The sequence below is a fragment of the Epinephelus moara genome, chromosome 7 (genome assembly GCF_006386435.1).
Source record: "Epinephelus moara isolate mb chromosome 7, YSFRI_EMoa_1.0, whole genome shotgun sequence".
Lineage (NCBI taxonomy): Eukaryota > Metazoa > Chordata > Actinopteri > Perciformes > Serranidae > Epinephelus > Epinephelus moara.
Window position 1 is genome coordinate 31,254,540 of NC_065512.1, and position 26,082 is coordinate 31,280,621.

Consider the following 26,082-nt stretch of genomic DNA (forward strand, 5'->3'; position numbering starts at 1 on the left):
AGGAAATGTGTTATCACATGAAGTGACAGACGACTCTAATGTCAGTCACAAGGCAACGTGTCACCTGGCTTTGGGCAAAACATACAACACACACACTTTATTTCTCAAGGTGTGACTCGAGTAAAACAGGATAAAACCCAACTGTATCTGAGCACCTACTGAGTGTGAGAGAAGACAGTATTGTCACAATATGGTAGGAAAGAATACAGTGTGGGATGCTTTTTAAATGTCTGCAGACATGCAGAGACACACAGAGGCCTTTTCCCCACCAACTCTCAAGTTAATGTGAGGTGGGCTTGAGGGGAAATTTACAGCAGTGGAAGAAGTGAAGGGAGGGAGGGACGCGAGAGGGAGGAGGGGGCACAACATCGGCGCTCTCATTTCTAGTTTTTCCTTTTGGGGGTTTTGCTTGGGTTAATGTAGGACTATTTGAGGGCTTGCTCATTTTCTCCTCACTTCATGGCTTAATAAACATTAAGTCACTTCATGGCTCATTGAGCACACCTATTATGTTCTCTTTGAACTTCTTTTTTTTTTTTTTTTATGTATAACCAAAAATTCAACCATGTGATTTTGATGGGTTTTCATTAGTCCGGTTGAGGTTATTCAATGGGTTTCCTAACGTAAAAAAAGAAAACCTATGCCTACATGAGAAGTTGATTATTAAAGTTTTATTAATTATTGGGCGAATCACATTTTGTCTGACAGAGGTTTTCCAAGTCTGACACACTGAGCTCTACCTCAGTAAAACTTTTGACAACTGCTCTACTCCGAAAGACCCCCCTCCATCTCCCCATCACACTCCTATTATCATTATGACCAGGATCTGGGGTATATAATGCTCTACAGCACATAATTTGGGGTAGGTCTGGGCAAGGTGGAAAAAGTCAAATATCTCAATATTCTTGACCAAATTACCTCAATATCGATATTGCAACAATATTGTAGAGTTAAATATTGGTGCTTTCACAAAATATTGACACAATGAGATTTTCTATAAATAATCATCGGTAATGTGGGTATAATGACAAAGTGGGTAATGCAAATAATAGAACAGCAAGAACAGTCTGGTGAGTTCAGAAAATTACATCACTTTACTGTAATGCAGCTTTTAAAACCAGTAAAGGACATTTTTTATGATATTACCAAGAGATTTACACAGGAACTATAAGGTTGACGTAGAGTCAGTTAGCAGAGGGCTAATGTTGTAATCCTCTGCTAACTGACTCTATGTCAGCTTACCCTCTGCTAACTGACTCTGTGTCAGCTTACCCTCTGCTTACTGACATCGAGTCAGTTAGCAGAGGGTTACAACATTAGCCCTTTTTAGCCTGTATTTGTTTATTTGTAAACTGACATTATGAAAAGTATGCTGAATTAGCTATAAGCTGTTCCTGTTTGCAATGCACCCATGGATGTACAGACAGTCTGTACTGTCACTGGATCTTGTTCTGGATTTATGAGGAGCATCTTTATTCTTAGATTTGTGTGTGATTGACATCAGAGACTATGATGTTGTCAGGCAATGACATTTACACTGAAAATAAAAAAATGTGTGTATCATGTCTGTATGTTCAGATATGACTGAGTTAAAACTCCGAATTTTGATTCAAAATATGGCTCACGCCTCTCGTCTCTCCCTCCGCTCCCCCCTGGGGAGGTGTGCTTCACAGTTTGAAAACATCTGTTCTTTCAGAATGCAGTATGTATCCTGTAATTTGTGTCAAACCTTCAGTATGTAGGTCACAAATGTATGCTCTCATTTGCCACATATTTCGAAATTCAGTTTATTAAAATCTAGATTAAGATACTTATGGACCAGGGAGAGCGGTACTTACGCTGACTTTGAAGGCCTGGACTGTGTTGTCCAGCAGCAGTACGTTGCACACAACCTGTGTGTGCTGCCTGTCTCGCTCCAGCTCCGTCGCCCGGACATTGTAGGATCTGCCAGCAGGCAAGTGGAAGCGCGCGCTCATCACGCTCCTACCAGGGTCTGCAACAACCAAACACACAGTAGAGAGGAGAAAATGATGAGTGAGAGAAACAAGAGGAGAAACAGCAAAAGAAAAGAAATTCACCATCATTGTATCTATTCTTGTAATGTGCACATACTTTATGACAACCTAGGTGTGCTTAAGTAAGAAAAGCCCCTTTGGAAAAGGCTCAATCCATCCACAAAGAACACAATAAGCCAATGTACAGTACGACATAATGTATTTTTCTCCCTCCTGCCTCAGTGAAGGCAGCCACACAGCAAGACAAGCCTGTACAAGTACAGCAGAGCAGCAAAGACTGACTGCTTCATGAGAAAAGAATGTCAATGAGTAGGCAAGCAGCAGATTCAATACCAGGGGATGTGGAAACTACACAGCAGCACAGCACTAAATCACTCACACACTGCTATAAAATGAAATGAAATGAGAGAAAAAAGAGCTTAAAATGCAATCGTCCATGTTTCATTGTGTCAAAATGTAACTGCGTTCAATCTTTAATAGAAGAGAATATCATATATTTCTACTGCTTACTTAGAATATTTCACAATAATCAGGATATCTAGTCCTTTCATCTGCCTCATTTAATAGAAGCAGTTATGAAATCTGAACTATTTTCATTTTCACTAAATTCTAATAACTTCACACGTGACCATCCATTTAGAAGGAATTTGAATAATACTTTAATTTTATCATTCCATCATCAACAGGCCCGTCTGGAGTGGCTCGAGTGATTGGTGGATAAGTGACGGCAGCTCCAACAGTGGCTGAGGATGCCCTGTCTGCTCATCAGTGGAAATAATAACAATAATTCCATCTGAAGCTGCTCCATTTACAACAAACCAAACTCCCTTATTACTGAGGCAGCATCTGACTACTTTCCTCATCTCCATGGAATTGCAAACTGGTCGCATGTGGCTTAAATCCAAGTAATCAAAGATAAAAAAAAAAGGCCTCTTACATGTTGCAGTATAGCTTCACTCTGCAGGATAAGTATGAATAATGTATCCTTTTTCACCAAAAAGCGTATTACTTTTGATTCCCGCCTGACATCTACAGCCTGATATCATACATCTATTCCTTAACGACAGAAATTTGGGGGAAATATATACATTTTTTTAACAGATACGACTTGTGAATGAGTGAGCTGTAGAGGTGCTCATGGGTGGATTTTGTTACCTCTGAACAGGGCCAGGCTAGCTTTTTCTCCTTGTTTCCATAATTTGTGCTAAGCTAACTGGCTGCTGGTGGTAGCTTCATATTCAGTGTACAGACATGAAAGTGGCGTTAATTTTCTCGTGAAACTTTGCGCAAGAAGGCGAATATGCATGCTTCCAAAAATGTGAGATTAGTGCTGCAGGGATGACGTTTTTGTGGGCCGACGCAGAAGTTTGCGTCACACTGGTTGCCTCATCAATAAGCCTATGGGATTTTTCCATTGGATTTTGGATTATTGCAGAACATAAGCTCTGTGGCAAACAAACGTTGATGATACGTGTTTTGTTCAGCAAGATAATCTTCACAAATAAACACCACTTTTATGAATATTTTAAGCATAAATGCAATGGCCAGAAGTAAAAGCTAACATAAGGCTATATACTAACTACACTTTGGTCACATGACTTTTGTGCCGACACCAAACGAGGCTGTACAGCTGTGTTCAGCAAGATGACATTCTGTAGTTTCTTTTAGCCACTTGTAAGCAACTTCCTTTTTTAAGACACCTGAAAGCTTCAAAATTCACAAGCTGGGTATTTCCTGATGTATTTTATGTTGTAGAACAAAACGTGTGTTAACCACAGACCTTATTTCAGGCATCTAACCAAAAACTCGCTCAAAAAACCCATTGACTTCAAGATGAAGGAACCAGGGGCGCTAAAACGCTAACTGGTTTTCATGTTTTAGGACTCCTAAATTCCTGGGGCACTGTAGATTATTAGAGAATTAATACATATTGTATTTGTATTGTCTTATAATTACTATGACTTCATCATCTTGACTATGTTACTTAATAACTTAATATTGGTAAGCTGTTATCGTTATAGCTGTAACTAAGATGGACTGTCCACCTTCTCTCAGTAAAACAATCTGCGATGAAAACTCTTCGTGGAAAAAAAATCTCCATCTGAGAGTCCCACGTGCCAGCTCTTTCTGTTTTTGTGTAGTTTTCATTTTTCTCTATTTTGTTGGGTAACATATGCCGTTGCAGTGGCATTTCTGCCCTTCCTGTCTGCCTCCTGCTTTTTTTTATTCTTTGGTGATCTGTCTTGACAGGAGACATAATAACCCCATGAGGGTCACGGCCCCGTCATCAAGAGCTGCTGTATTTGTAACGATGGCTCTGTGTGAGCATATTTGTGTGTGTATAGTATATATGGAGGGCTCTCCACGTGTCTGAGCTGCTTGTCACTACACATCAGCACAAACCCCCATGACCACTGGCACATGGTGTGCATAGTGTATATACACATGCACATACCAATGTACAGTTGAGGCCCCCACTAACAGTAGTGACAGCGTGCCTTATCACCTTCGGACACTCAAGCTCTTCTTTAACATGTGGTTTTAACATGCACAGGATATCATTAATAACCCCTGATGATGTCACCAGTGTTACCTCTGTTTGGGCATGGATATCACAAATTCTTACTGGAAAGTTTGCCGTGTTTCTTACAGTGTATTATAGCAGTGGCTGAAAATAAGACCTCCCCCACTAACATCAGAAGAAAGAAATCCTTACACCGTTATCAAATACATCATTAGCCTACACAAGGAAAGTGCAGAGGTGTACATAACACAACATAGATAATGAGTGAGGTAATAGTAGATGTTGTCATTAGGTAACTGAACTCATCACAATACGTGATGCATCTGTCTGATTCAGCTCAGCAGGGTGACAGCGCTTAACACCTCCGCTAACAATTTCCTGGGCGAAACCGAGGTCGGCGTAACAAACTGGGGACATGGAGTTTCAAGATGTAAGCATTTATCAGGCAGGGAGGGGCTAACAAGACAAAGAGATGCTACTAAGCTTTGTTACAGGAGGAGTAGGATATAGGGCTGCACGATATATCATTTCAGCATCTAACAAGTAAGGCATATTAACTCAAACAGGTCATGCTACATACTTTTTGGTGCTTGATACAAAAGGAAAAGTTGCGTGGTTCTTATCGGCCAAGCCTTCCACTATAAGACAGGTGGCCTTGTGGGTGATGTGTGTATGTCACGGAGTCTGGTGGGGTTTGTTATGTGAAGAGATACTTTTCTACACACACAAACAGGAGAGTATCAGGCACCCCAGACACAGTGAAGCGCATGCTTTTCATTGATGGTAGGACTGTCACAATAAGTACGTTATCAACTAATTGTGCAATATATGGACATGACCTTGATCCTTTTGCTGACCTTGGTATTAACAGTTTTGTTCACATGCCTGTTTGTTTACCTAAGAATGTGACCAGCAATTTAGCCAACATGATGCCAGAATAAACTGCAGGATTTCCCCGGACCATTATACTGTAAGACTTGGGCACAGCAATTCTCCCTGTTTTTCTATCCACCCTCACCTACTTGTCAGGGTGCAAAGACAAATAACACTTCAAAGACGACACAGTGTAGCTCACTGGTAGCCTGCAGCTGCACTTTTTGAGCAGAAGAGGCACAGTTTCAATAGCCATTAGCTTGCCAACCACTGGCAATGAGCAAAAAAGTCTGTGGTTTATAGTTTTACCCTCCAACAACTTCACCCTCCACTCTGTAAACCCACCAGCAAACCACTCAGCTTCCAGGCCATCCATTCCGCAGAAACACACTTGCTAGAATATGGAGGTAACCCGGAGCTTTGCAAAGCTTGTCTATTAGTCACAAGGGACATCACTTGATTTTGTTTTTGTTGGCCAAATTTCGTATTAGATCTCAAAATCAGTTATTTTGGGCTACTACTATAAAGTGTACTATAATTTTCTTGTATATTAACCAGTGTTTACTACTATTTTAAAAACATGTTGAATTTTTTTCATATTGCAATTCCAATGTCTGAATATTCTTATGAATTAAAAGTTTGTGGCTTTTGAAAGGATGTACCTGCATCATTATGCTATTATATTATAATTATATTAGTGAAATAAAATGGTCTCAACATGACAATAATACCGCTTATCCCAATTGTTTCCCTGAGAATATACTGTCCAACAAAAGTAGTTATCGTGACAGGCCTAATGGGTAGTGAAGCCACAACAGTCAGCACAACATGTCTAGATAAACTCAGGTTCCAGTGTAATAACTATAAAAAAAAAAGGTTAAAAATGCAACGTTGTCACCTGCAAAAGCTACCAGCTACAAGCTAGGCTAAAGCTAACCAAGTTAGAAACCGAAGATCCCCAACTACAGTCTGGAGTCAAACGGGTAACTCTACTCTACAGCAGAAGTCTGTCTGATATAACATAATTGACTTTGATTTAAGGGTTCTTGGATACACAGAGTTCATTTGCTAATAAGGGACATGCAGGCACTGCATGCTTAAATCTTTCCAAGTACAGCTATTCCAAGTCATCTGGTGAAAAGTCATGTAGTTTTTCATTAGCAATATATATCCTGGAAAAGTAAATACTGCAATGTCAGTTTTTTCCAATATTGTGCAGCCCCGGTAGGACCAAGTGTTTGACAGCTAGCAGGTAATATTTAACTAGCCCCGATGATGATCACGCTGTAGGTCATCCTGGTGAGATACACTTTTCTGACTGCCAACAGGACAACCACGCACACAATCAGGCACACATGCACAAGTACAGCCACATGCACAGCCACAAATGCATGCAAGCACACAGGCAGAACATGCATGCTGCTGCTGTGACGCATGCCCACACTGACGCCAGCCGCAGCAATGTCAGCTTGGGAAACAGAGCGAATGAACCAGCGAGATGAGCGGAGAGGAGAGCAGGGATCAAGCCATGCAGAAGGAAGGAAGGAAGGAAGGGAGGAAGGGAGGACAGAGGGACACTCTCCTATCACTGGCTCACACTGTGCTACAGCTACAGGGTACATAGATGATGAGGCCTGACACACAGACTCTCTCCACAGGCTGCCTCGCCTTCCCCGCACTCTTCCTGTCCTAACATTTCTCTGGCATCCAGCTGAAGACAATTTAAAGACCACGGACCGCAGGACTGGATCATCTCTGTAGTGTGCAACCATTTAATCATATTTCCTTCCCAATAACACCTCTGCCCGTGACTTTTAATTATCTCAATTATAAAAATGTATAAACATCTTTTCAAAGCACCGACATTGTCACAATGTTAGCAAGGTTTTCTCTAAAGTATATTGTGATATTTGATTTTGTCAAAAAAGCCCATGCTTGTTGTTAAGCCTGTGACAAATGCTGAATTATTTTTACTTTATCTTGGCTCAAACAATTGTGTGAGCATTTTTTCTCACTTGCTTTGTTCTGATGATTTTTACACCAACTATTGCTACATAGTCTGTTTTAGTGTAATGTAGTGTTTGCTCTGTTTTTCTACATCCTAATGTCATTCTCATTTATACTTTTCATTCTATTATTTCTGTTCTGTTCGACTGTATTCTTCATGATCCTGGTCTATGGTATCATTTTCTTTTTTACTCGATTCTATTCTCGACGTTCTATAATTTTCTGCTCTGCTGTGTTTCTTTTCAGTTTTGCTCTGCTGAGCTGGACAGGGCAGCCACACTCCCCTGAGAGAAGCCTCCGGAACTCCGGAAGCACGCTACCATTATTGCTTCCTGTAGTCAGCAGAGCTTACAAACAGGCAGGAGCGTGCATGTGTATGCATGCATGCGTGTGTGTGTGTGTGTGTGTGTGTGTGTGTGTGTGTGTGTGTCTTGACCCTAAGGCTTCCTTCAGTGGTGGGCTCCTCTGGCCCTCTCAGCTTATTGCAATCACAGACGGTCCTGGAGCCTTTCCGTCTGTACAGAGGAATACCCGCCCTTCATATACACACACGTATGAACACTTCCGCTGCAACACGTTGACCCGCACATACATACAGAAACACACACGTTATCTAACATCAAAATCAGGTTGTGAATCACAGCTCCACTGAATCAGGACATATAGTTGCTCACACAAACGCAGCAGCACAACAGTAAAAGTTATCCAAACATTACCTACTGAACTACGATTCTCCCCATATTTCTTATTTATACCAACAGAACAAAAGTCTTCAAAGGAAAAGTTGCGTACTTTCCCAGTTCAAATATGGGACAACTAATGAACTTCATTTGCCCCATACATTTCTATTTATACCCCCCAATTTCTTCAAAAGAAACTGAAACGGCACGCTATGCATGGCTTCTCTGTCCCTTTGTGTTGCTTTAAAACAATTGAAATAAGAGGATAGCAGTTAGGAATCCCAGAGGAATTATACATCGCTGCTCCACAGTGTTTCATAAAGCAGAAACTAGGCCACAGACAAACAGGTGGTCAATTACAGATGTGTGCCAGTGTGTGTGTGTGTGTGTGACGGCTTGTGACTGCTGCGAGTTTTTATAATAAATGATTGAAAAAAACAACTTTAAAGTCCTCACAGATCTAGATAACATTTAAATAAGAACATTATGAAACATGCACCATATACAGAGTGGAGGTCTGCATCGGCATGACACCACCTGATCTAACCTGATGTTACATTTCAGGTATTCTGTCTTCAAACACCAAGAGGTATGCTTGGTATTAAGCCAGGGAGGCTGTTCTTCTATATTAAAAAAAAACACCAACTTCCTGTTCGTGGTCGTTCTGTCCTTTGCACCCAAACAGCACAATCACCCATCCTCTTAACGTCTTTACCTGTCCCTGTTTAGACTCCTACACCTGCCCTTGTTTGAACTTGCCAACCCCTTTTCCTCCCAATGTTTGGTGTCGCACCCTTTTTCCCTCCACTTAACATCCTCCTCCCCCTCTCACATCCGACCCCCCCCCCCCATGATCCCTTTAATTCTACTTATTTTATGTAGGGCAGCAACAACAGTCGACAGAGTGCTGTTTCATGTGTGTGTGTGTGTGTGTGTGTGTGTGTGTGTGTAACTGACAGATTCAAACAAAGCATTGAAAATGTGTCTGCACAGGGGGGAGGTGGAGTACCAGGGAAGTTGCAGCTTAAGGAATGTGGGCAGCAAATGACCTCTGACCTCCTTTAGGGATAGCCATGTGCAGCCCTGGCTGATGGTAAAGTCATACAGTGCACCTTGTAATGTGATTGCTGAAGGAGAAAAGACGAGACGAGACGAGACGAGACGAGACGAGACGAGACGAGAAGAGTTTTTCTCAAAATTATAAAGAAAGCTCTAATTTGACGTTGATGTTGCAGTCAAAGTGTTTCTCTTGGTCTGCTGCCAAACTAGTAGCTGCATAAAATACAACAATAGCAGGAAAATACAATAAAAAGGGTTGGGGGTGAGAAAATTTTTCAGCAAGACAACCTTCTTCTGAAAGTTCTCACACTTTCACCACTGTGAAACCAAAAGGGTGCAGAACAAATATGCAATACATTTAAAAAAAAAAAATGACATTACAGTTATTACTCAAAACTTGCATTGTAATCATCCATTAGAGCTACTTTCCGACCTACTTTTTTGGTTCAAGTTTAAAGTCCCACACATGACCCCATTACAATGACATGGTTTAGAAAGCAGGGATGTTCCCATATTTTTTTTCATTTCCCACACCTATTCCCATGCCTGAACTTGCATTTTGGCCGATACCAAATTTTGATCCTAACCCTGTATGGATGTGAAATGACTGCTATCATTGCTGTATGGCATGGCTTCAAGCTTTTGTAAAACATTAATACAGAATGGACGCCATAGGACTGCAAAATTGCTGCCATTTTGCTAACACCCAGCGTTACACTATTTACTACAAATCGATTCTTGATAACACCTAACATCACACTATTTACCACAAATCAATTCTTCGTCTCTGCTCTGGAATAGTTGCCAGTGGCTGCACAACGCAACTTGCTGTGTAGGCTATGGTTTTAAAGTGAAGGGGAAGAACTGATTTCCGGGAAAACACCTGTTTTATCTGGGTGTGAAACCACTTTTAAGTTTATTAATAAATCACATGGTATTGGATCAGTGCATAGACTCACACGCTCACCGATACCTGATCCAGCATTTTAGGCAGTATCAGATGCATTTACGATAATGGTATTGGAACAAATCTATTACATGTGGGGTTCAAGTTTTAAAAAGAGCTAGTGTAAATAAGTCACACGTACAAATTATGTTTACAGGAGAATGTCAAGTCAAGTTTCTCATCTCTCGTCTCCAGTTCATCACAACTCAGAGTTGCAGATGTCTGCAAACCTCTGCTTGAACTTTACTGAACCCTCATGGAATAACTGCTTCTTCAAGTGCATGAATGAAAAGCCTGAGTCAGCTGGCCCGACTGCATTGATTAGAAAAACTAGACAGTCCAGTTCTCAGCTGCTTGCAGCCCTTAGTAATAAGTAATAAAAACATGCTACGACAGTAAATGTTCTTCTTCATTCAAGTCACTTTGACACAAATATTTGACTGCAAAGAGCAGCGATTTTTCATTCTGGTTGGACTCGGAGATGAATTGTAAAAAAGAAATTCATGTATGTTTATAATGAACACTCCATATGGTACATTTAAGATGGTATGCTCCATTTGTACTTTTGTGTATTTGTTCTGTAAATAAAAATAAAAATCCACTATTGGTCAACCTCTAATACTGAGTCTATAAAATCCTTGGTAACAGTCACTAACAAGGGTGTCATATTTTAGTGTAGCACATCTTTTCCAGCAGAGCCCCTTCTCAATCACTCACTGTATCATACAAACTCAAATTAAACCATCAACATGTGTGACAGTTTATTTATTTGCTGGTAAGAGTGGTAACTGGTTGACAACTAAAAGCTTTGGATTGTCATTTTCATTAGATCTTAAGAGCTGCAGTTTGGAAAACTCTCCCATTACACACAACAGGGCTGATTCACCAGGTTTTCTGTGGTATTTTCAGAGGCTCGATGCCACTGCAAGTAAAATATACCCACAGTAAATGTTATCCAACTGAATGCCACAAGGGTCAAACTAGGTGAGTCAATCAGTGAGCTTAAAAGTTGAAGGATTTAGAGGTGGGCAATATGAATGAAATCTATTACAGCTTTTTATTTCAGTCGTTTCCAAACTCTTTCTAGCACGTTTGTTACATCATGTATTTTACATATTAAGATATGAAGTTTAGGATATTTTCCCTTTAAGGGTCAGTGTGTAGGATTTAGGGGTATACATTTTTGCTACCTTAGAATGAGCCATTTGTATCTACATAGGGAGCGGGTCCTAGTCCACAGTTGCCCAGGATGGACAAACCAAACACTGGCTCTAGATGGGGCCATTTGCATTTTTGCATCTGCCCCTGTAGTTGAAAGCCCCTCCACGACAAGCAGTGGTGGAAAAACACAGATTTTTTTTTTACGTAAAACTGTTTTGTTCAGTGTTTTTGTTGGTTTTAATCACTGGGGCCATTTAAGACCTCTGCGGATATTTCGTCTCCTGCTAAAAACCTCCTGAACATCTGGATCTTAAGTTATATGAAGAAAAAACTGAGCATACATTAGCACGTTTCAGCTAGTTGCAATCTATAATTCTCACCACTAGATGGCACTAAATCCCCCTAAATCTTAAACACTGCTCTTTTATTATGTTAGGACAGCAGTGACAAAAGAAACATTTTATTGGTATACAATGAACATTATATTTATTTTTACCCATGTTGATACCTTTATTCCCATCAGAGCACTCTTGTTTCTTTATACAACGGTACAATGGTCCGTAAGATATCTCACTAGTTAGCACTCCTACCGGTTTGGTTACCTTAGGTTTAGGAAAAGATTTGTCATTGGGCATCATCACGTTAGGTACACTTGAAGTAACAAGAAACGTGCTCCTCCTTTGCTCCTATCCAATGGACAGCCTGCAGCACGTGGGTCACGTGATCACAGCATCCTGGTTACTATTATGTGGGCTATATGCAAATTACAGTGCATTATTTGTCTTAGGTATAAGTAAACAGTAAATGAGAACAGTCTGCTTTATATCAGCCACCTTAGCTTATTGCAGTTAAGGCACAGGTGGAACTAATATCATTAATAAAGGCTTTGGCCCAGCAATTACTGCGGTGCAATGCAGCGATTAATCATGTTATTAGTTACACCTGTTGGACAAGGCAACAAGTCTCTTGTGAAAATTCGACACAGGCAGATGTAAAAGGAGAGCTGCCTTAAACAGTCCAGCACAATGACACATTTTTAACTCAACCCTAGCATCCTAATTTTCTCAAATTCTAGGATTTGAAAAACAAGTGTCAGATCTCATTTTGACTGGACCACAACATGAGAGAAGCCCTACCTCTCTTTCCCTGATCACAGCCTTGCTTTTTTTTCTCCTTCCTTGTCTTTTCCCTCTCCTCTCTTCCCGTCTTTAACTGTCAGTATGGCCTGTGAGTCCATTATGCAAATTATAGTCATCAGTGCCAGGGAGAAGCCATTTACTTACACACAAACACACACACACAGAGCCATTCATAAAACCCAACACCTGTCGCAGAGATTCCTACTGAATCAAAGATACGGATAATGGAGCCTGACAGTCATTTTCTGCAGGAGCTCTTTTCAGCTCATTCTGGTCAATGTCACCACCGCACTCATCTCCTCTAGATGCATCTCACCGTCACAATATCCACATCCACCTTTCCTCCCCTCTTGCCCTTATTAGCTTCTGTGATCTTCTCGCCACTCCAATCTGATCTCCTTGCACCTTTTTCTCCTTTACGCCTGCATATTAACGAGTTATTTCCTATCACCTTGCTTCCCCCAACCTCCAATATAAACATCTCTTCTCCATTTTCTACCTTTCTTTTCATGAGTTGTCCCCGCTCCACCACTCTCTCTTTCCCTCTTGACCTTGCCAACATGCATTTCCTGTAGCCGAGGAGGCGGATTAATGCACATGGAGATTTCTTCAGCCCCCAAACAGCGTCATAACATTTCTTTAGACTCATTCTACAGCTTTTAAGATCAGAACGCACTTGAATTAATATGTTTTTTCTTCATTTTGGAAGAAAGAAAAGTTGCAAAACAATGGTTGCTATGTTTTAGTATAGGAGAAATACACACAAGTAAAACACAGGAAGTGACAGGAGTTAAATGAGGCCTTTCTGACTGGTTTACCACTGCACAGAATGTGGTTACAAACAGCTACAGGTGGACGAACCGGGGGAGAGGCAACCACATTCACCCTATATATAACGTCTTCTGTTGAAGCACCCTCTGGCTAGAAGCACATTCCTCTAATCAATGTGACCTCCACAAAATCGTTAGCCCCTGGCAACTACTATTGCTCAAACTGCTGAGGGTATTTAATTACATGCTTTACAAGGACAGGATTTACAATTGTGGTTTTCAATCTACAAGCATGGGCAGATTATAAAACAATGGGCCCCTGGGTACAGATATGCAGCGGCCCCACCACCTCTCTTACACAAGTGCAAGACACACAGTCTCTGTGGTGGTTTTACCTCTTATTTTGTTGTCTTCTGCCTCTTTGAGCTAATTTCGTCTTCTTATTTGGTAGTTTTTCCCTTTTGGTAGTTGGTTTTTGTCTCTTTGCAGTTCTTTTGCCTCTCTTTGTGGCCTTTTCGAGCTCCTCCCTGTATTAGTACGTGTTACTTTGAGTTACATTTCGCAGGTGAAGGCCAGGCAGCCCCCGACACTTCAGGCCCCTGGGTCTGTGCTTGGTAGCCCTGTTCAGTAAATCATCCATGTCTACAAGACAACATTCAGCTCACATTACAATAATGTAGAAACTAGAGATTTTAAAGCTTCCAGTAATTCATTCAAATGATCCAAAACAGAGTAAGAAACAAACCTGCTGGGTGCTTATAAAAACACCCAGGAACGTGATATGTACACTACTGTACTCAGAGACTGTCCCTCACTTAAATCTTAACATTGACCAATAATCCAAGAAAGAAAACCGTAGTGTAAAAACCTTTGCCTTATTATCTCACCAGCATTTTGATCATAACCACTGTGAAAAAAAAACACAGAGAACCCACACCCAGGTTTGTCCGCGGGATATGTAAACGCACATGTTGACTTCGCTTGATGGTGTGAATTTACATATAGCACAAATGTCACCGTGGCGGCTGGCTAGCAGCGGTGGAGAAAACCCACATTTGTAAGGGTTTCCTGCTTTCAGCTAACACTGCAAGAAACAACTTGCTGCTCTGTAAGTTTAGTGAACACCTAATACGATAAATATAAATTCAACTGAAGTTTATTTTCTGGTGCTGTTTGCACATTTATCTGGCACTGCCACACATCCATCTTGACAGAAACCACCAGATTATAAAAGGGTTTCCTGTTTTGCTGTCCAGCAGCAGTTTTGTGTAACATCCAACTTTTACATGTAAAGGTATTCAGGCTGTATTGTGCAACACGAGTCCTGGTAAAAAAAAATCAACCAGGGACAAACATTACACAAACAGCACACAGATGGTTAAATTATTGATCTGATCACAGCTCAAAGCTTTTGCACTTCTCTAAATCATCTCACAAAGCTTATTCTAACAGGTAAGAAACCGGTAACCACCTCTGCAGCAGTGAACTGCTCTTTACAGGTGACAGCTATTATAAAGACATTTTCTAGATTTATTTGCTTCAGGGCTTTCATTGTACCTTAATTAATTTAAGCTGCACAAGGGTCCTCAACAAGAAAAAGCAAGGTAACAGTAGAAGTCAACTTTTCCTGGATTAATGGACTATCTGAGCAGAATAAAATAATATCTAGGCTTCACACACAGTTTTTTAAACATATTATTTACCATTATTGCAATGTAGTCGGACAGAAACTACAGTAATTTCAAATGAGAAAGCTTAACTGCACACACAGATTGAAAATGTGAGAGATGTGGGCCAGTGTTATTTCATTTATATAACAAGAGAGGCCCTCTTCTCTCGAGTAATACAGACACACGCACACACACATAGCTACACACACAGAAAAACAGAAAGAAGAGAAACAGAGATGCAGGTTTGATTAAAGCAGCACATTCCCCTGATTTTTTCCCTTTCCTGCTGACGCTGGCACCTTTAAATGTTAGCAGGGGTCGTGTTCTGAGCACGCTGCAAATTTCCACCCGCATCCACCTCAACCCTGCACATTCCTGCCCCACCAGCAGGGAGGCCAGGTGTTCTGCACCAAGCACACCCCCCCTGCTGCGAGGCAGTCATGCTGCTATGGGTTAAGGTAGTGGCATAACATAACTCAGGACTACAGCCGCATTTGCTCGCACCTGACAGAAAAAAAATAATGTTTGTATTTCAATATTATCAAGTGAATTATTGCCACTATTTCTAGTAACAGGTATTTAGACCTTGGACCATTTCTGGGGAAGTAGTTGAGGTGAGGTAAGAATAATCAATAAGTATCAAACACTGACATTTGTCCTCTTTCACCACTCAGAAACACAGCTGTGATTCAGTCAGTGCTTCTGCTTTAACCCTCTCTTTGTACCTGTAGTACATGGAGTTTTTCTTCTGATAAAGGATAAAGATGTTTGCCATTAGTTGACTAGTTGATTAAGCATTTTAGCCAAGCGGCAACCTCCAGAGCTGGAAAATTAAGCCAACACGAAAGAGCCAATAACTGTAGTTCCTCTAATGGCCACTTGAGGCTGGCTCCAGAGGCCAGTCAATCCCCATAGACCCTCATGTTAAAATACCCAACTTTACAGCAGAAATAAACACGTTTACAGCCTGGTACAAAAATGGTTTTGGTCTATATAGCAAATTTTAACATTCATGGCAACTGTATGGGGGGTGAATTTAAATATTGCCAACCCGTTTGCATTTTATTAAGGCTTGAAGTTACGCATAATTAAAGGCGGACTGCTTTAAATGTCAGGCTGTCTGCCGATAGTGTCCTCGGCTTCTCAGTTACATCCATCCCTCGCTCCTCCACAGCTCCATCCTCTCGCCCAAATATGGTCACTTCCAGCACCAAAAATCCAAGATGGTGATGGCCAAAATGCCAAACTCCTGGCTTCAAAACAATGGGTGATGTCACAGTAGCTACATCCATTATTTTCACAATCTATGGTTATCTTCACTAGTCGGCACCAGAAATACTAGTTGGTTAAACATATTACTAAAATTACTATTATTTTATTGAATTTTGTTTACCCAATGAAAATGCTGTTGTAATAATTAGGCGTGTTTTGTGAAGATTTTTTTTCATAAAGAATATTGTTTTCAATAAATGTTAATCGTTAACTTCTATTTAGTGAGTTGTTGTCAGTTACTTTTTTGTATAATGCTTAACCTTTTATTTTAAACTAAGGGAAATAAGATTAGACTTTACTTTGAACGTGAAAATAAGTCGTAATCTGCAAATTCTTAAACCACCGCTCTCAGGAAGCGGTTGACTGTGTGTTTAACAGTGTGTAGGATCAATAAGCAGTAAGTTAATCAGCCTCTCATCATCGCTGCAGTGTAAATGCTCCCTTGTGACCACACACCGTAAAGAACAATGCACACTTACGCACAAGCATACACATACATATTCATGTGTGTGGGAGCACTGATCTCGGCTCTTTTACATCTTAATTGTTTGAGCTTATTAAAAGTGTGTGTGTGCATGTGTGAATACAGTAACCAAGGTGATCCGGCAACCACACATACACTTATTAATACATAGATTCTTCCATATTAATAAAAAGGATTAGAATTCTGCACAAAAAAATTCCATGTTTGGTTTAAAATTGTGACATTTTAACACATTTTTGTAGGTGTAGTTTTGTAGGTTGATGTGCTTTAACTTCAGGGATTTTCACCTGACAAGACTTGTTCGCTGGTCTTTTTAAAAACAGGTCAAAGTGTAAAGGGCTTTGTGATTTTCTTGAGCAGTTGCTGGTTCGAGGGTCAACACTCCGACCATTAAAAATAAGACTGGAATTACGCAGCTTTAAGAACTTTGATGCTGATCATGTGAAAGCAGCTGAAGTGGAGAGAATTGTTCTAGATTCTCTGGAAAATGGCAAATAACTGCTAATATGGTCAAACAACTCAAAGTGTTACTCTACACAGTGGTTTTTCAGTGTGGAGAAATATACACAAGAAGAAAGTCTGTCCGTCTCTTAGAAAAAGACGAAGACAGGGCAGCATGTGACACAGTCATGATGACTACATGATTTCCTTAATCCCCTGCACCCTCAGGATAACCCTGTATTCCTATTCTTAGAAGCTATAGCTGTTCAGGCTGCGATACTCAAACACTAAACCAATCAGTAGTCATCTCATCAAATTTCAACCCATCACGTTTATTACCTGTCTCCCCTCACACACTGCTCCAGCCTTTTTTCTAAGAAGCCTCAGATATTCTATTCTTGCTCTTTGCTGAGAAACAGAATTAAACCGAGGTTGACATTTAAAATGAGAGATCGGCAGCAGGTAGTTGAGGAAAGAGTACTGGGAAAAGGCTTTTATCATCGGCCTAATCTTTTAGAGGCAATACAACAAGGATTTTCCTGGAAACTCTGCACCTCCTGCCGCTGATCGGAGTTTTGCTAAAATATGTGCATATATCAATGCCGCATCACCTCCGAAAGGTCACCAGCTCAGGCACTGTAAAGACATTTCCTGATTAGCCTGATTCATTTTTCACATTTTAACAATGAGTTTTCAAGGTCTCTGCGGGAAAAATCACAATACAGCGTAATCTGTAGGCCTATTGATGTTATAGACATTTAACAAACATGATGAAGTCATTGAATCACACAATATGATGCACAAAAGAAACTAAAATATAAGCAAACCAGTGGGAAACGAGAGATAGCAGTTTAATTCCCCGCCTGGATGCATCTAGAGGGTTCCTACCTCTGGACAGAAATGTATAGTGGGTTATGGTAATGCAATATACACACATTTGCAATGACTTAACCCTACCCTTCACACAGATGTCAACTGAACACTGAGTCCTAAACCCACAATATCTAACAACGCTGTGAGGATGGACAAATCGCTTCTCATATATGATCAAAAATACAAACGTGTATACATTAGATCTATACACAGTACAGCATATCACACACTGTTTCATTCACACTTGCACCCACATGCTCACAGAGCCACACAAACTCATGCACAACATTCGCTGCTTCAAAACATCTAAAAATTAATTGTCTCAATGCCTTCAGCGCAAATGTTCACTTCAGAGAGAAACAGTTTTTGCCTTCAGCGTGTTTTACAGAGCCGCACCTGCTGTGGCCAGTGTGTGTGTGTGTGTGTGTGTGTGTGTGTGTGTATTTGAGTGTGTCTGCCCATGGATGGGACATACTGTAGGCTTACAGAGTCTGCTCTATTTTGCTGATGAAAGGGATTCTGCTTGATGCATAATTCAGGAAACCTGAAGCAAGTTTTACACCACGCCACACCTCTCTCTCCCTCCATGTCGGTTTGTGTCGATGGCCATCTTTTTAAGTCAGAATCATATCAACGGTGATCTCTTCGAAACAAACGATAGTCTGCTTGTGACTTCTATCAGAAAACCCACAGTTTGATGTACATGTGTTTGGTCTACCGCGTTGCTTTTCATGTCACATTTTACTTGTCAGACGGCAGCGCGGTTTTGACCTGCTGCAGTTCAAGCCTAGAAGTGACAGTTTTTAGGTTGTGAGAAACAGCGTGTGGCTAGCAGTACTGTGAATGCTCAAGATAGAAGACCTGTAAACTATCCGAATAAAAAATCTATAAACTTAATAGGCGATTCAAGAGTGGAGTTGAGGATTAAACAGTTTGATCTAATGTATCATATAGCTCATGTAACAAGAAGCATGTGTGTGGGAGAGGTGTTAAGGGATGTCTCTGCACCACTGGTTGTATGAAGAGGTGAAGATGAAGAGATGGAAGTGGGTGGAACACACTGTGGTTGGTAAACAGGGCCAAAACAGGAAAGCGTGGGCCCACCTGACAATCACCTCACACAGCCTGTACAATGTTTCTACGCTGTAGAAAATAAAGTTAGCTCCTGGTGAAAAAATACAGAGACAGCACTTAGTCGCCTTTTTTTTTTTTTTTTTTTTTTTTTTTGCATTGTCCTGAAGAATGAGGGCAGAAATGTGTGTCTAGATTAATCCCTTTCAAGGCCTCAGTTGGCTTCAAAATACCAAGGTGCGTGTGTTAAACTCAAACAGCTGATACACATCTCCCAGCATCAGGCCTTTTAAGTTCATTTCTGCTAGCATCACTCGGCACAGTGCACTGTTAGAGTCCTGACACAGTTCCCACTGCCTTTTTCTCACAGAAGTGGTGCATTTATGATACATTATACAGTGTGACAATAACATGCTGCAGCATATCCGAATGATGACTCCAACCTGCCTGACTTCGGCCAGAGCATTGTGCTGCACGTCTCATCCTAATAAGCATGAGGTTAAATATTGCCATAAGTACAGATGATAATGTTGTGGTTTATATAACTTATACTAACAGTAACAATGGCTTTGCTGTACACATGATCAAAACATTCCAAAATTCAACACCCTGCCTCTCCAAATGAGAATATTTTCCTGTACAAAAATACTATCAAAACTAGAAATTAGAAAACTTTAAGCAATTGCTGTTGGGTTGATTCCATATTCTGCAGCTTTACATCTGTAATAAGCATAAACTCCATGTTCTTTGTGGCTCTATATGCTTACATATGTAGGTCAGTACAGGTTATGTATTCGTGATAGTGTTACAAAGCAGTTGGCATTTCCTCTGCAGCACTGACCTGATACAGCCTCAAACCGGGTTTCACAAACAAGGGTTAAACGGTGCTTGATTTAGCCTGTTCTGTATTAATCTGATCTTACAAAAGTAGATTAGTGCAACCCCAGACCTAAATGAGGGCTTAAATGAACCAGTGAAACAGATTCAGCTTCAGAATAATGCTGTTACATCGCAGTACGCAGTATATCAGTAATGTTGTAGAGTATAGAAATCTGAATATGACACTGAGAGCCACAGAGCACAAGACAGAAACAGATGCACACTTACTGTGCATGGGCTCATACAGTTTTTATGTTGTAATTGTTGGCTGTAGAGCAACATTTATTAGTGCAGTATGTTTATATGTACTGTCCAATAGCTATGCTATGTTCACCTTTTTCACTTTCAACTAGTTCCATGAAACATCTAAACTGTACACATTTTTAAGGTTATTTAAGGTTCTGACCGGCACTGAAAAATAATAGGAAAATATGCCATATGCAATATGGGATAGCATTGCTGAATATCGCAATAACAATATTGCCTGCAATAATGAACTCAGGGCATTGCTGTAAATGAGCTTAATGCTCAGTCAATTTTCCCTGAATAAACAATGGTTGATGATGATGATGAAATAAACAGATATATAGGCCTGTCACCATAACCAGTTTTGTTGGGTGATATATTGACCAAAATTAATTGCGATAAGCGATATTATCATCATTTTGAGACCATTTTATGAAACTGATAGAATGATAATGTCGTAACATAACGATGCAAAGAGCCACAAACTTTTAAGTCTTAGGAATATTTAGCCATTGGAATTTTAATATGGAAAAATATTTCAAATATTTTGAAAAAAGTATATTAACACCTGTTAATATATACAATAAAGTATATATATAAATGATAGTACATTTATAGAAGTAGCCCAAAATTACTTGCTTTGAGACTTAATAGAAAATTCGGCCAACCAAAACTACATCAAGTGATGCCTCTTGTGACTAAAGCCCTGTTTCCACAGAGCAGTATGGTACGGTACGGTTCAGTTCGGTACACTTTTTTCTGTTTCCACTGCGAAAAGTTGTGGATGGTACCGATGGAAGCGTTCCTAACCATTACCATTACTACGAACGATGGACTTTTTAGCTCATTGCTGGTGGTTGGCAAGCTAACAACTATCCTAAAGTGCAGCTAAACTACACTGTGCCGTCTTTTAAGTGTTATTTTATTTTTCTTTTCGGACTTGTGGGCAGGGGTGGAGCGAAAAAAAAAAAGGTAGCATTGCTGGGCCCAAGTCTTACAATGGTCAGGAAAACCCTGCTGTTTATTCTGCCATCATGTTGGCTAAAATGTTGGCAACATTCTTATGTAAACAAATATGCACGTAAATACAACGGGCAATATCGAGGTTAGCAAAATAATTAAGGTCATGTCCATAAATCTTACGATAAGCTGATAACGTAATTATTGTGACAGGCCTGGTACTCAGTTCTGCAGCTTTCAATATACCGCTAAAATACAACAAATTGCTAACTGATTTAGAAAATAAATGGCAAATCACTTCCAACATTGTTTTATGTAACAGAAGTAACACTGATCTCAACCTAGAAACCACCAAAAACAAAGTTACGATCTATTCTACTGACACTCTTCCAACTGACTCAAAAAGCCCCCGAGTCCAAAATCGAACTCGTCTTTCAAGATGTGTTTATCACTCAAGTTGACATGACGATGACAATTAATAGAAACAATACATTATGCAGCCCTAGTTCTGACCATACCAAACACACCCTGATGTTTCCACGTCTTGATTATCTAGACTCCAGTGTCCAGAAGTCAGTGAACCAGTTTAGCGCTTTACATACTTAATCAGATGAACACATGCTCACATCATAATCCAAACTCTTTCTGTGAAATCACTCTAAATGCTTTGGTTTAGTCACCTTGCTCCTATTAAACATCGGCACAAAGGCATGCCATTCACTTCCAACCAGCATACACAGCTAAGTTTTTATAGAATTTTATTGCTGTTTTATTGTTGTTGTTGGCAATTTATCAACCCCTTTAAAAATTCAATACACTGTGATTGCACTGAAACACAACCAGGTTATTTAATATCTAAATAAGGGCCAGTCTTAAACTGCAGCATGTGAAATTGGCCCTTACATGGCCTGGGGAACAAACCTAACAAACTATAAAGTAAAATGATTGCCACTGCTCACAGTCGTAGCTTAGCCAGTGTTAATCAGTTGCTAGGTTAATGCATGAGCAGGAGGCGCTAAAACATGCACAGATTCATAGTCCTGTAATTAATGTGTCATACATTAAAGTGTCCAAGAAATGTCACGCATTGTCTTCTTGCTGGTAGCTTCCATGCTGGCATAGAGGCTGAGGCAGGGAGAGGGAGAGGGAACAGAGCGGCCGTGAGTCAGCCAGAGCCAGCCCCCTGCCTCACGCTGAAATCAGAGAAACCACAAGAATGTAACAGCTTCTGTTATTATCCCTCCCTGCTGCCTCGCTGCCTGATAGCCTGCCCCAGAAAATAGCAGCAAGGCTGTCTGTTTCTCCCTCTCTTTCCCTCTCTCTCTCTCTCTCTCTCTCACACACATACACACTCACACAATCTTGTTCTCATGTTCTCATCTCTGACACACGCACACACACACATACACACAAACACAGATTCTCTCAGGGTACGGCTGTCCATTTTGCGCGCTTTTCTTCCTGCACACACAGTATATAAGCTCACACACACACACACACACACACACAGGACCTGACAGTGCAAAATCACATAGACTGCAATTTGTTTTTCCAACTGAGAACTGCTGCAAACCTGGGGCTGTCAGACACGTAGAAACATCTAGACCAATGCCCACAGAAAAACCACGCTGATGCAGTACATAACTAGCCGGCAAACTGGCACGTTGATTGACAGTCTAACATATTGAGATTCAGCAACTTGTTATGTTTACTGATCAATGCTTTGAACAGACACTTAAAAACAAAAATTAAAAAGTAATAACAGAATAAAATAACGAGAAATAAATCATATACTGACATGGGCAAAACAAACAGCTATAATAAATATATAACTTGAGATTTTAACAGAAGAAAATAAATCCACAGTAAAAGAGGTATGGTACCGTACATTCATTATACTCTGTCCGAAAGCAACGTACAATAAATGCATTATTCACAGCTTGTTGGGTCAAAATAAAGCTGCAGAAAGTCACATGTGTGGTGTTCACTGTTGTACATGTATGTGTTACAGGGGGCTGACTCAGCAGCTCCTCAGAAAACTTTTTGGCGACAGCTGTCCCGTGGCCTTGTTCTTCCTTTTTTGTGCATTTCCGTCTTCGCCACTGTGAACAGACAGGCATCCGCTGGTCTGACTGTCACGGCAAGGACAGACAGGGACAGACTGATGTAGAAATAACTACAATGATTACATTTCAACAAGCTAACATGTTACCTAGTAAGCCAATCACTTTTTAATCTAAATAATGTTACATTTAGGCTGTCAATATAGCTTTCTATAGCTACAAGATCAATCTATCTTAAACAATACCAATACACAGTAAACTCACATGGGTCCCTTTTTAAAGGGGAACTACGCCTATTTTCTGAGTATGGGCCCAACCACAGTGACGTCACGCTTACAACAGCTATAACTTGTGAGGCTAAGTCTACAACTAGCAATAGATTTCAACTGCAGACATATGTGAAATTGGCAAATTTGTTTATATCCGTTGTCATTTTCAGTTGTAACGTTTAAAGATAAAGCGTGAAACACGTTGCTACAACCTATCTGACATTTCTGCTGTGCCTGTTTCATGTACTGTGTTGCTCAGCTATCGTCTTTGATAAGCAACATCAACCTGCACGGAAGCTAACCAATGTACTGCTGTGGACGGGGTGCAGCATAACATATTTTAACTTCACTTAAACTGATATTGATCTTTGTGGTTGGCCTTTTTCAGGTGGCTAAAAACGAACTAACTGAGGCAGCGTTTGCTCAACACTGTTTGATTTTTCTACCCAGCAGTTATTGTAAATCAGTGGTGGGGAACCATTTGAACTGGCCTGCAACGCAATAAAATTGTTACATTTTATACTAGTATGAATAAAAAAAAAATAACAGGGAAACAATGGCCGACAGCCATTAGTTTTCAGAAATAAAACAGACTGTTATAAATGTCCGTCAGGGTCAGTGAACACAGCATGTGATTTACTGACTTTGTGTGTTGACACTAGAGCGCGCAATGTTGACTAGTGATGAATCATGGCGACTGTCAAGAAAAGGAAGGTAGATGCAGAATGCCGTGTATTCCAGGAAAAATGGACAAACGATTTTATCTTTGTTGAAGTGAAAGGCAAGCCAGAGTGCCTAGTTTGTGGCGTGGCGCTGGCAGTGATGAAAAAGGCAAATCTCGAGCGCCATTACAGCTCGAAACATGCTAAACTCGGCGAGTTGAAAGGACAAATGTGTGTGGATAAAATCAACGCTCTTCGTCAGAGTTTGGGTGCCCAGCAAGCAGCTTTCACAAGACCACAGGCTGACGGAGAGAATGTTACGCGTGCAAGTTTTGTGGTGAGTGAATTAATAGCCAAGAAGCTGAAACCTCATGCTGAAGGAGAGTTTGTGAAGGAGTGTCTCGTCGCCGCCGTGGAGCTGCTCACGCCCGACAAAGTGAAATTATTTCAAAGCGTCAGTTTGTCTCGAAGAACCGTTGCAGACAGGATTACAGATATGGCACAAGACATTGAAGAAACACTGAAGGGCACTGCAAGAGACTTTAAGTATTTTTCTCTGGCCTGTGATGAGACAACAGACATCATGAACACAGCGCAGCTTGCCATTTTTGTGCGTGGGATTACGGCCGAGTTTGAGACGAAGGAGGAGTTGCTGTCTTTGCAAGCCATGCATGGCACTACCAAAGGTGAGGATTTGTTCAGTCAAGTTGTTGTGGCCATGAACAATTTTGAACTGCCATTTGAGAAGTTGAGCGGCATCACTACTGATGGAGCACCCGCGATGGTTGGCGCGCAAAAAGGATTAACTGCATTAGTCAAAAAAGAAATGAGCCGTCTGAGTCTGGATCCAAGTGATTTAGTTGTATGTCACTGTATCATACATCAAGAGAATCTGTGTGCACATTCCCTGAGCTCGAGTCAGAGTACGGTGATCTGGTTTATCATTGTGAAGTGCGATGGCTGAGTCGTGCAAATATGCTCGCACGGTTTTATACACTGCGGGAAGAAGTCAAACAGTTCATGGAGATGAAGGGGAAACCTGTCCTGGAGCTCAGTGATGGCAAGTGGCTCAGTGATTTGGCCTTCATGGTGGACATCACCAAGCACCTGTCAGAGTTAGACATCAAACTGCAAGGTCCCAACCAGCTGATCAGCTCCCTGCTTTCAAATGTGAAATCATTTGAAGTGAAGTTAAGGCTGTGGCAAGGACAACTGGAAAGGGGAAACACTGTGCACTTTCCCACTCTGCAAGAACAAAAGCCTGATGTTATGACTGAATACGCTGGTGAGTGTGCAAAACTCATTCAGGCATTTGATGAGAGGTTTCATGATGTGAAATATATACAAAAAGAACTGGACATGTTTGCTACGCCGTTTAATGTGCAACCAGCTGATGTGCCAGACAACGTCCAAATGGAAATAATTGAGCTGCAAAGCAACAACGAGCTCAAAGCTAAGTACAACAACCTCCCTCTGCTGGACTTCTACAAACTGTACCTTCGTGCTGAGGATTTTCCCATCCTGAGGAGACACGCCCTGAAGTTTGCATCTCTGTTTGGGACAACGTACCGCTGTGAACAGTTCTTTTCAAAACTGACTCTTGCAAAGACTCGCTACCGCTCAAGACTGACTGACCCAAACTTGGAGAACCAGCTTCGAGTAGCATCATCATCACTGCCAGCTGACATCAGACGCCTCGCCAAAGAGAAACAGTTCCAGCCATCGCATTAGGTGAGTATGACGTGTAGAAATACAGCAATCTTGAGGCTCAGTAACACAGTGGTTATAGACATTTTTTTTTTTTTGCATCTCTGGTCACGTGTTCATAATAGTAATATGGCCCTTGGAGGACTTTATAAAAATTGATATGGCCCTTGATATGAAAAAGGTTCCCCACCCCTGTTGTAAATGAACATTATGACTCGGTCTATATGGTTACATTTTCTTTTTCAGAACTGAGAACACTGGGTATAAAAAAAGAAAACATTATGTGGATCCACAAGTTCAAGAAGTTTAAG

The 26,082-nt window shown here is 40.7% G+C and overlaps 1 protein-coding gene across 2 annotated transcripts in view; it reads right to left on the reverse strand.

The window, feature by feature from the left end:
* The window catches only part of ptpn4a (protein tyrosine phosphatase non-receptor type 4a), an 84,095-nt gene that overhangs the window by 47,198 nt on the left and 10,815 nt on the right, over positions 1 to 26,082 (reverse strand). For both annotated transcript variants that reach the window (XM_050048217.1, XM_050048218.1), the window contains one exon: positions 1,839 to 1,993. In XM_050048217.1, coding sequence (XP_049904174.1) covers positions 1,839 to 1,976 — 138 coding nt within the window. In that variant the 5' untranslated portion in view covers positions 1,977 to 1,993. The remainder of the gene's footprint in view (positions 1 to 1,838; positions 1,994 to 26,082) is intronic.